Here is a 12,394-nt window from a genome sequence, read left to right as displayed (position 1 = left end):
CTCTTAATACATTGAAGGAAGCATGAGCTCAGTTCGGGGCTCTCCCCAGGCTGGCAGAGGGAGAGTAGCGCCCATGATTACAGCGTAAGTTAGGAAATGGGCTCTACGCACCAGTGGCGTTCCCAGGAATTACCTTTAGGGCAGGCGAGATTCCCCCCCCCCCCCTCCATAGTGTCCTCTGGATGAATCTCTTCTTCAGTGGTGGTCTCTTCATGTTGTAGTTTAGTAATGAATGGCTCAAGCTGCTCTCAGAGCCCCTTTTTTTGCCAGGTGAGTACAGGTGATGGCCCAGACCCCCACCCCTGGCACCCCGTGAGGACATTTGCATCACTATAGGCGAGGGTCGCTTTGCTGAATGGATAGTGTATTGGCTGTCTGGCGGGCTAACGGCCCGACGGACAGTTTTCTGTTTGGATTTTATTCACTGCCTGCTTCTCAGTCAGTCTTTTACTTTATTTTCTAGGGGAGGCGAGATTTTAGTTGGGCAGGCGGCCGCCTGCCTTGCCTCTATGGTGGGTACGCCACTGCTATGCACAGCAGCCATATTGGACAGAAATTGGGCCTCTTCCTAACTTCCATCACAGGTGTTACCAATGATACTAATGAAGGCTCTGTTCCATTTAGTGTAGCACAGTGGTTCTCAATCTTTTTAATTTCAAGGACCCCCATAACTCTGAGAGTGTACAAATGCAACCAAATGGACCCGGGAGGGTCCATTTGGTTCCATTTGTACACTCTCAGAGTTACACCCCCTCAAGGAACCATGAAGGTCCCTGGACCACACTTTGAGACCCACTAGTGTTTCCAGTGAGCCAACATGCACAATATCAGCACCCTGACTCTGTTTGACTATGAATGGAACAGAGCCTTCATTAGTGTCATTGGTAACACCTGTGAAGGAAGTAAGAAGAGGCCCAATTTTTCTCTCCAAAATGGCTGCTGTGCATAGAGCCTATTGGCACTGGGTGAAAAAAATGGGTTACAAATAGTGTGGGATAAAACATAAAAAATCACACCCTGTGTGAAGGTAGCGGCGCCTTTGATACATTTTGTCATCGATATGTGTTTATAATGTGTTTATAGCCATGTGTCACGTGAAGCTTGACCAATCACTTTGTTGACGCACCTGACCAATCAGAGCGTTGACGGGTCTGACCAATCAGAGCGTTGACGGGTCTGACCAATCAGAGCGTTGACGGGTCTGACCAATCAGAGCGTTGACGGGTCTGACCAATCAGAGCGTTGACGGTGAACACGGACAAAGTCAGGTATAGAGCAGGACCCGCTCTATACCTAAAGGTATAGAGAGCGGCTAGCGCCGCAAAAAAAAAGATAGTAAATCGTTTTGTTTGTGTGTTTCCTTCAGACTCTGTTTGCGTCGGTCATGGAGACGCTGGGCAACGAGGCGCTGGGGAAGATGATGAAGATCGTCGACGACGCCAAGGTTCTTATGGACTTTGAAGAGTCCCGCGGCTCCAAGAAGAAGAAACCTCTGACCAGCGTGCTCAACATCCTGTCTGACGGTGTGGGTGAGTAGGACTAGAAACGTCTCTACATCCTGTCTGTAGGACTACAAACATTACTACATCCTGTCTGTAGGACTACAAACATTACTACATCCTGTCTGTAGGACTACAAACATTACTACATCCTGTCTGTAGGACTACAAACATTACTACATCCTGTCTGTAGGACTACAAACATTACTACATCCTGTCTGTGGGACTACACACATTACTACATCCTGTCAGTAGGACTAGAAACATTACTACATCCTGTCTCTAGGACTACAAACATTACTACATCATGTCTGTAGGACTACAAACATTACTACATCCTGTCTGTAGGACTACATACATTACTACATCCTGTCAGTAGGACTACAAACATTACTACATCCTGTCAGCAGGACTACAAACATTACTACATCCTGTCTGTAGGACTACAAACATTACTACATCCTGTCTGTAGGACTACAAACATTACTACATCCTGTCTGACGGTGTGGGTGAGTAGCCTGGGATCAATACCCTACGTCACCAGGCACGTCATCAGGCGGCCGGAACCCGCAAGCCTCACCCTCTGGTCACTCCGGCCGCGATCAAGGGCATTGTAACAGGGCCTACCTAATGAAATCCTTGATGCGGCGTGGTTTATCTTATTTTTAAAATACAAAATGAATATGAATGTGAGCGTACTTTCTAGTCACATCCTCCCAACCTCCCAACCTCCCAACCTCGGCCATGTGATAGAGGTCAGACTTCCTGTATCTGGTTGCTATGGCAACCTGCCAGATCAGGCTGAGGGTCTGATAGGCGAATCAGAGAATCAATCAAACATAGAGTGTGATCACTGATGGAGGTGAGGTAAGATGTCTAAAACATAGAGTCTGATCACTGATGGAGGTGAGGGTAAGATGTCTAAAACATAGAGTCTGATCACAGATGGAGGTGAGGTAAGATGTCTAAAACATAGAGTGTGATCACTGATGGAGGTGAGGTAAGATGTCTAAAACATAGAGTCTGATCACTGATGGAGGTGAGGTAAGATGTCTAAAACATAGTCTGATCACTGATGGAGGTGAGGTAAGATGTCTAAAACATAGAGTCTGATCACTGATGGAGGTGAGGTAAGATGTCTAAAACATAGTGTGATCACAGATGGAGGTGAGGTAAGATGCCTAAATCATAGCCATAGCTCTGATCAACAGTCTGTGGCGGGTCTTGGAGGCATGTGGAGTGATCCTGTGCTTGCGAATCCCGGACGAACTTCGGAGCTTTTGTCAATTATATAGTAGTAAAATAAGATAATAAGATGTGTTTCAGCCTACCTGAGGTTGGCCAGACTTTGAAAACGAATAACTGTTTTGAAGTACCGTTAGTTGTCTCCGCCAGGAGACTATGTTTTCACTTTCCGCCCCCCCCCCCCCCCCCCCCCCCTCGGCCAAGCTAACATTGGTCAAGCATCACGTGACACGTGACAATACGTTGAAAGAGTGTGCTCTGATTGGCTAGTGAGACGCATGACGTATAGCGGCCTATAAATAGATGTGTCACTTTGAAAGAGAGTGAGGTAAGACAGGAATAATCACGAAATGGCTGAGAAATGGCGGAGCAACGCTTAAGACAGGATTAATCAGGAACAGTACTGGCGGAGACCTGTGCTCCGAGGAGCACATGTTCTAGTTTATATTATCATGATTCATGATCATTTAAATGTATTAGGTGTATGAACGGTGTGTGTACATATAAGGTGATGGTGCATTAGGTGTGTGTACATATAAGGTGATGGTGTTTTAGGTGTGTGTACATATAAGGTGATGGTGTTTTAGGTGTGTGTACATATAAGGTGATGGTGTTTTAGGTGTGTGTACATATAAGGTGATGGTGTATTAGGTGTGTGTACATATAAGGTGATGGTGTTTTAGGTGTGTGTACATATAAGGTGATGGTGTTTTAGGTGTGTGTACATATAAGGTGATGGTGTATTAGGTGTGTGTACATATAAGGTGATGGTGTTTTAGGTGTGTGTACATATAAGGTGATGGTGTTTTAGGTGTGTGTACATATAAGGTGATGGTGTTTTAGGTGTGTGTACATATAAGGTGATGGTGTTTTTGTTCTCACCCAGAAGCTGAACATTGCTATGGAGGAAGCTCTCCCTCTGCACAGCATGACGACGGCTCCATCAACGAAGAGGTGAGAACTCACTCATTCATTGATCCATCCATCGATGGATTGATGGACAAATCACAGACGGTACAGCAGGTAGAGCTACGCAAGAGATGCTGAGAAATATGACACAAAAATAGCTCAAATCATCATCATCATCAATACAGGAGCAATGCAATGCATATTTACAGAAAGAGTATGTGTGGTATTTAATGTTATTTAATGTTATTTAATGTTAATCTCCTGTCAGATCGTTAACGAGGAGGGCGTGGTCGACATGGACGCTCCCTTCGTGCTGGCGGTCAGCATCAAAGACGAACACGGGAACATCGACCTGGACGCCATCGCTGAGAGTGAGTGTCGAGGGTAAACCACGGGGTCCCCACGTGGTTTTCGGGGGGTCCCCAGATGATCTTAATGTGCAACATTGTTTTCTCACTCAACAGTAAACAAACCAACATACAGTATAAGTGTTTACAGGGTATCTGTGCATTTATAAAGATACAATTTAAGGACCTTGAAGACCTTTTTAATACCGCTAAAAAAAATAGAAAAAAAAGATTACATTTGCCGTCAAAAGTAAAGTAGTCAACAAACTATATTATTAAAATAATTAATTTAAATATTTTCGGAAATCTCTATGGGAAACATGAATAGGCTTTCAATTTGTGGAACCACAAAATGGTCGCCACAGCGTGTCGCAGTGCGACGCGTTTTGAGCTTGTAGATCTGCTATTTTTGCTATTTTTGAATTGGAATCCAGATTATTTTTTTTGCTATTTTTTTATTAGCGTTCTGCTAAGTAATTTTTTTATTTAATTTGAAATGCATTTAGTTATACTTATGTTAACTTTATGAACTTAAATACAAATACATTGGACATAAAAAGTCATTAAGGTACTAATATAGACTGAAGTAATTAAAGTGGGTCATGTTTGCATGTTTGGAATTGTAACAGCTGAAATCAATAATACGTAAATTATGGTATATCAGTATTGTGATATTAACCTGTGGGCCGCCTTAAGTGAATGTGGGGGCTGCATGTGGCCCACCAGTATGTCTTAGCTGGTGTAGTAGCTTCGTCCTAATCTGTGTTTTCACTAGTGATGCGACCCGTGGGTAATGGGTCAACCCGCGGCGTGGGCGGACAGTCAAGATTTCAGAGGCAATTATGCGGGTTGCGGGTCATCAACACCACTCTCACACACAAAACGAAATCACATTTAAGCCTATTATTAATATTGATATATATGGATAAAACTACTATTAACACATCGGGTGCCTATCACGGTCTGAACCGTGTGTTTACATAGTAGCGCTCCGGTGCCGTTCACGGTCTGAACCGTGATTTCAGTCTTTTTGTTTTTTTCATTTTTCTCCGCGCGGGCGGGGCTAGAGCAGCTCTGGGAGCACCCATTGTAATCCTGCGAAGGAAGTGCCAGATCGCTCACCGGAAACAAAAAAATGGCTCCCATCCGCTTCCTGTCTATTTCCTACTTTGAAACGCCTATATCTCCGAATCTGTTTCCTGTGGGGAAAACCGGTCATGCGCGATGCGCGATCCCCCCCCCGTTGTAACCCGCGAGGGAAATGTTATGGTTCCAGGCTGTAGCCAGGCTCATGGCACAACATGAATCGATGCTTTTTTTTGCGTGGATTTGCTTGTAACGCACGTGGAAGCTTTAAACAGTAAAGCGCAGTCAATGGAGAGAATGCTGGCACCCGATGTGTTAAAACCCATCATAATTATTTAAGTTTTTTATCATGATCTGACAATGTCAGAGTGTGGGTTCATTCCAGACAGCCTGGTGCTGCTGTGTCTCACAGCTCTGCAGTTATCCCATTACCCCAGTTCACTCACACTCACTCATTATTATCTTCTTTTTTTTCACCGCGGGTCGCGGGGCGGGTCGAGTCGTTGATTTATATATCGTGTGCGGCGCGGGTCGAGGCGGGTTCGGTTCCGGGGCGGGTCATGAAAAAACCCAACCTGTGTTCACTAGTGTTCACATATCGTCCTTGTTTCTTTCTCTCCACCTCTCCTCCTCCTCCTCCTGTAGGAGCGGCCGTGGAGGCGTCCGACTCGGAGGACATGGCCGGCATGTCTGACGACGTGTGCCCCGTGACGGGGGGCCGGCACATGGTGGACCCCACGGAGCGGGAGGACCCCACCTTCCACCCGGTGCTGGGCGAGGAGGTGCTGCCCGCGGGGGGGCAGAAGCTCTCCATCTGCTCCCAGTGCGGGAAGAGCTTCCGCAAGCAGAGCCACTTCAAGCTGCACCACGCGCGGCCCCCCCCGCCCCTGATGATGCACCACAGCATGATGCACCACGTCATGCCCCGCCCCATGGTGGCCAAGCCGGACAAGCCCTTCACCTGCGAGGTGCGTTTGGCATAGAGCAGGGGTTCTATAAGTGGGGTCCGAGGACCCCCAGGTTACGGCTTTCACGACTAGAGATTTTTACAGATCGACTAATTTGACCCAGTGGTAGTCGACTAGCTGAAATTTACTTTTCTTTTTTTTTTTTGGGTGGTATTGTTTGAATGCCATCCTACTACTATATTACTATTATTATTATCCTCCTGCCCTTATTTTTATGGCGTTATAAGGGAAGCGCTTCTGGCACAGCAGCACAGCACCACAGCAGCGTCTCCAAGGATCCCCTTTGCCCAATAATAGGCTTTTATTGGGCATGCTTTTGACCCCCTTTTGATAAAAAATAAAGTCAGGAGGATAATAATAATAGTAAGATGGGCCATTACTATGGCATTAAAAATGTTTTTTTTTTTGACTAGTACCAACAAGGTCGACTAGTGGTTATACTAGTCGACTAGTTTACTATTTAAACTAGTCGACTATTTAACCAACTAGTCGACTAGTTGGTTAAAGCCCTACCCCAGGGGTACTTGAGGGGGTTCCAGGGGGTCCCCAGCTAAATGATGGACAGGGACCAAATGGACCCTTACAGGTCTGTAACTCTTGAGAGTGTACAAATGGAACCAAATGGACCCGTTAGGGTCCATTTGGTTCCATTTGTACACTCTCACGTGATTGGCAGTCAATGAGTTAAAGCCGCGAACGCAACTTTGTCTTTTTTTGAAAAATCATGAACATGTTTGCAAATCTTTGAATATATATATTTTTAATGCAACATTTTTTAACTCAAATCTTTGCTTCTGAGGGGGTCCCTGGAACAAAACATTTTGTGATGGTGGGGGTCTGCGGCCAAAGTTATATAGCAACATACTGTTAGGATTTAGAAAACATTTTTAGATATTTATTTGGCCCATGGACACCCATCTCAAAATGTGTTGTTCCAGTTGTTCGCTTTAAAAATATATATATATATGTTCAAAGATTTGCACACATTTTCTCAAAATAGCAAATCTACAAGCGCATAGCCATGCTTGTGATGAGCTTGAGCCTGTATATCTGCTATATGAATAGCCAAAGAAATCCAAAAATGACAGACCGATGCTTTCCCAGTCTTAAAGGGTTAATCAATGCTGTATCATTGTACACACCACTGTCTTAACTCTAGGTGTGCGGCAAGAAGTTCACCCACAAGCAGGGCCTGCTGGAACACGAGCTGGCTCACACGGGGGAGAAGCCCTTCGAGTGCCTCCAGTGCGGCAAGTGCTTCTCCAAGCACGCCCACCTGAAGGCGCACAGCGCCGTGCACTCCGGGGACAAGCCCTACGGCTGTGACGTGTGTGGGCGGAGCTTCAACCTGGCGCAGAACCTGGCGCGCCACACGGCCATCCACACCGGAGAGAAGATCTTCATCTGTGACGTCTGTGGCAAAGGGTTCACCCGCCAGATCACCCTGAAGGCCCACGAGCTCATACACACAGGTACTACACACACACACACGCACACACACACACACACACACACACACACACACACACACACACACACACACACACACACACACACACACACACACACACACACACACACACACACAGGTACACACACACACACACACACACACACACAGGTACACACGCACACACAGGTACACACGCACACACACACACACACACAGGTACACACGCACACACACACACACACACACACACACACACACACACACACACACACACACACAGGTACACACGCACGCACGCACGCACACACACACACACACACACACACACACACACACACACACACACACACACACACACACACACACACACACACACACACACACACACACAGTCCATGGGTATAATGTCCTATAGGCTGGATCACCAGAGGAAACAAAGTTCTTAGTCTTGCACTTCTGCTGTGTGTGTGTGTGTGTGTGTGTGTGTGTGTGTGTGTGTGTGTGTGTGTGTGTGTGTGTGTGTGTGTGTGTGTGTGTGTGTGTGTGTGTGTGTGTGTGTGTGTGTGTGTCAGAGGTCGCGTCAGTCTGATAATTGCCGGTTTTGACCGTTTTTTTTATGACAAAGACCGGAAAAAATAAATCTCTCCCGACATCCTGACCGGTTGATAATGACACTCGTTTTTCGACATGAAGATTGAAGAACCAGAATACGACCAAAGAAGACATCATGAAAAGCCAATAAGAAAGAGTTTCCCTCGCTCGCCTCGCCACACACGCACACGCCCCTCTCTCTCTCACTCACACACACACACACACACACACACACACACACGCCCTGCCCAGCTGTGTTTTTCATGTAATCCGTACCGTAGCGGTACAATCTTTGTCTTTGGCCTACATGAATGACATATTATGATACCAATCACATCGCCATGAATGGAATACTTTTTTTATTTTATTTTTATGATTTGTATTTTATTTTCTTTCGTGGACAAACAAACAGATACATTTCTTTTAACAGATGATGCAATTTTTTTTTTGACAAGACATACAATAGACATTACAAGGACATTCTTAAATCAATAGCTACATTACTTACGATTATAACAAGACAAGACATACCATACACAACTGAATGGAATACTTTTGTATATTAATGTATTTAACCCATACCGAGCAGTGCGCGTTTGAGTTACGCTAAAATAAAGCCGTCATGTAGGCTATTCCCATTTCCCAGTGAGACTCGGACCGTCGGACGGGCGAGTCCCGTCCCGCATTAATGAGAGATAGCCTGGAGAGAACATTAATGAATGAAGGATGGTGTGTGTTGGACCATGGGTTAAATGTCTGATCTCCCGGTGGCCATGAAAATATAACAGCAGCGCGGCTGCGCCGGTCTAAACTCCCGAGCGCTCGTATATTTTGAAAATAGCAGATCTACAAGCTCACAACGTGTCGCTGGCTTGTGAGCTTGTAGATTGTCTACAATCTTATCTGAATGACTGTTAAAGCAGTTTGTTTAAATTACTTTATAAAATGATATATTTTCACAGGGATTATTTATTAGTGTAGATATACACATTTATGAGTGGATTATGTGTCCAGATGCCTCTCAGACAGTCAAACAATGGTGCTCCGCAGGTCTACAATGGAATAATGTTTCTGTGTTCAGGTGTGTTTCTGTGTCTCTGTGTGTTCAGGTGTGTTTCTTTGTCTCTGTGTGTTCAGGTGTGTTTCTTTGTCTCTGTGTGTTCAGGTGTGTTTCTTTGTCTCTGTGTGTTCAGGTGTGTTTCTTTGTCTCTGTGTGTTCAGGTGTGTTTCTTTGTCTCTGTGTGTTCAGGTGTGTTTCTTTGTCTCTGTGTGTTCAGGTGTGTTTCTTTGTGTCTCTGTGTGTTCAGGTGTGTTTCTGTGTCTCTGTGTGTTCAGGTGTGTTTCTTTGTCTCTGTGTGTTCAGGTGTGTTTCTGTGTCTCTGTGTGTTCAGGTGTGTTTCTGTGTCTCTGTGTGTTCAGGTGTGTTTCTGTGTCTCTGTGTGTTCAGGTGTGTTTCTTTGTGTCTGTGTGTTCAGGTGTGTTTCTTTGTCTCTGTGTGTTCAGGTGTGTTTCTTTGTCTCTGTGTGTTCAGGTGTGTTTCTTTGTGTCTCTGTGTGTTCAGGTGTGTTTCTTTGTGTCTCTGTGTGTTCAGGTGTGTTTCTGTGTCTCTGTGTGTTCAGGTGTGTTTCTTTGTGTCTGTGTGTTCAGGTGTGTTTCTGTGTCTCTGTGTGTTCAGGTGTGTTTCTTTGTCTCTGTGTGTTCAGGTGTGTTTCTTTGTCTCTGTGTGTTCAGGTGTGTTTCTTTGTGTCTCTGTGTGTTCAGGTGTGTTTCTTTGTGTCTCTGTGTGTTCAGGTGTGTTTCTTTGTCTCTGTGTGTTCAGGTGTGTTTCTTTGTCTCTGTGTGTTCAGGTGTGTTTCTGTGTCTCTGTGTGTTCAGGTGTGTTTCTGTGTCTCTGTGTGTTCAGGTGTGTTTCTTTGTCTCTGTGTGTTCAGGTGTGTTTCTTTGTCTCTGTGTGTTCAGGTGTGTTTCTGTGTCTCTGTGTGTTCAGGTGTGTTTCTTTGTCTCTGTGTGTTCAGGTGTGTTTCTTTGTCTCTGTGTGTTCAGGTGTGTTTCTTTGTCTCTGTGTGTTCAGGTGTGAAGCCCTTCCAGTGCACCGTGTGTCCCAAGGCCTTCCGTCATGCAGTGAACCTGAAGAACCACCAGAGGGTGCACACGGGCGCCCGGCCCTACGCCTGTGACCTGTGTGGGAAGGCCTTCCGTCAGTCAGTCAACCTGAGGATCCACAAACGCATCCACACCGGGGAGAGACCCTTTGAGTGCAAAGGTCAAACCATGAGCATCCTCACATCAATGTATACATTATAACGTTACCATGGTTACCATGTAGGCCTACAGCATATTATAACGTTACCATGGTTACCATGGTTACCATGTAGGCCTACATCACATTATAATATTACCATGGTTACCATGTAGGCCTACAGCACATAACGTTACCATGGTTACCATGTAGGCCTACAGCACATTATAATATTACCATGGTTACCATGTAGGCCTACAGCACATAACGTTACCATGGTTACCATGTAGGCCTACAGCACATTATAACGTTACCATGGTTACCATGTAGGCCTACATCACATTATAACGTTACCATGGTTACCATGTAGGCCTACAGCACATTATAACGTTACCATGGTTACCATGTAGGCCTACATCACATTATAATGTTACCATGGTTACCATGTAGGCCTACATCACATTATAATGTTACCATGGTTACCGTGTAGGAATACACACATGATCTCTAGTCAATAAACAAGGTAAAGGTCAAATAGTCACACAGAGAGAACAGTGTAATACCTCAAATAAACTATAGGATCAAATAAATACAATATTTAAGGTGTTTTTAATGTATTTTAGTTATAGTGGACGATTATGATACGATGCAATTATCGCGGGGCGAGCGAAGCGGGTCAACCCACGCAAGAAAAAAAACACCAAAACACACTTTCTCTCTCTCTCTCTCTCTCTCTCTCTGTCTCTCTCTCTCTCTCTCTGTCTCTCTGTCTCTCTCTCTCTCTCTCTCTCTCTCTCTCTCTCTCTCTCTCTCTGTCTCTCTCTCTCTCTGTCTCTCTGTCTCTCTGTCTCTCTCTCTCTCTCTCTCTCTCTCTCTCTCTCTCTCTCTCTCTCTCTCTCTCTCTCTGAAAAAGCAATTGAAAGGACTTGCTTGTGTGTGTTTTCTGGCGGGTTGCGGGATCTCTATTATCCAGGGATCCTTTTAAACCATGCAATCCTCAGAGTGTGATCTTAACACATCGAGTGCCATAACCGTCGATCTACGTGTGTTCAATTTTATTTTCTCCACATGGGGGCGCTCTAACGCAACTTAGGAATGATCCACGGACCCTGTAAAATGTAATGGACGGATGTGAGTCCAGTCCAAAAAAAACTCCCGTCCTCTCCAATGATGGGATCTTGAGAAAAAGGTCCATATCTCCATATGTTTTTACCGTGGTGGAAACGAGCCATTTTCGACGTACGATCACTCTGCAATGGCGGATCGCGTTAGAGATATTATTGTTCCAGTCGTTAGACGGGACCCTCCACCATCGTGCACACAGCCTTTTGTTTACATCCGCTTCCTCGTTGTGGCGTCTACAGCTCTAAACAGATAAGCGTAAACGGTAAAGCGCTGGCACTGGATGAACCCTGTTTTAAAAAAACCTCTGGCACTAGATGTGTTAACCGTGACTCTCTGTGTTCCTCACAGAGTGTGGGAAGTGCTTCAGCCAGCAGAGCAGCCTGATCTCACACGGCCGGACGCACTCGGCGGAGAAGCCCTTCAGCTGCGACTTCTGCGAGAAGCGCTTCAACAACGCCAACAGCCTGAAGCTGCACGTCCGCATCCACACCGGGGAGAAGCCCTACGGCTGCGACGTCTGCGGCAAGGCCTTCAGCCAGGGCAGCCACCTGCGCACGCACAAGCGCCACGTGCACGCCGGCGGCAAGCAGTACATCTGCGACAAGTGCGGCAAGAGGTACTCCGACAAGCGCAACCTGAAGATCCACAAGTGTGTTTACGCCTGAAACAACAACATAACACATAAAAGAATAATAATTCAATCTACGTGATCGGACTGAGGGGAGGGGAGGGGGAGGGGGAGGGAGGGAGATGTAAAGAGTTTGATGAATAATTAAAATGAACAGACTATTTGTGTTGCGCTGGTTTATCAACGGTGGGTCTGGGGGCCGCGGGGAGGGTCAGAATTGGACCACTTTATGGGTCTGTAACTCTGAGAGTGTACAAATGGAACCAAATGGACCCTTACGGGTCTGTAACTCTGAGAGTGTACA

General features: G+C 45.7%; 1 protein-coding gene across 2 annotated transcripts in view; it reads left to right on the top strand.

Annotated features, from left to right (window-relative positions):
* LOC311059983 (uncharacterized protein) overlaps nucleotides 1-12,177 on the top strand; it is a 29,837-nt gene extending 17,660 nt beyond the window's left edge. The window contains exons 3-9 of one of the 2 annotated variants that reach the window (XM_084078111.1): nucleotides 1,367-1,529; nucleotides 3,634-3,698; nucleotides 3,922-4,024; nucleotides 5,732-6,054; nucleotides 7,214-7,526; nucleotides 10,170-10,361; nucleotides 11,811-12,177. In XM_084078111.1, the coding sequence (XP_083934237.1) occupies nucleotides 1,367-1,529; nucleotides 3,634-3,698; nucleotides 3,922-4,024; nucleotides 5,732-6,054; nucleotides 7,214-7,526; nucleotides 10,170-10,361; nucleotides 11,811-12,127 (1,476 nt within the window). In that variant the 3' untranslated portion in view covers nucleotides 12,128-12,177. Of the gene's footprint in view, nucleotides 1-1,366; nucleotides 1,530-3,630; nucleotides 3,699-3,921; nucleotides 4,025-5,731; nucleotides 6,055-7,213; nucleotides 7,527-10,169; nucleotides 10,362-11,810 lie in introns of both variants that reach the window. The other variant, XM_084078110.1, reaches the window with a different exon arrangement.
* Nucleotides 12,178-12,394: the final 217 nt, after the last annotated feature.

The sequence above is a fragment of the Gymnoscopelus microlampas genome (genome assembly GCF_963454915.1).
Source record: "Gymnoscopelus microlampas genome assembly, chromosome: 14".
Lineage (NCBI taxonomy): Eukaryota > Metazoa > Chordata > Actinopteri > Myctophiformes > Myctophidae > Gymnoscopelus > Gymnoscopelus microlampas.
The sequence above is the reverse complement of the archived record's forward strand: the minus strand, read 5'-3'. Positions and strand labels throughout refer to the sequence as shown.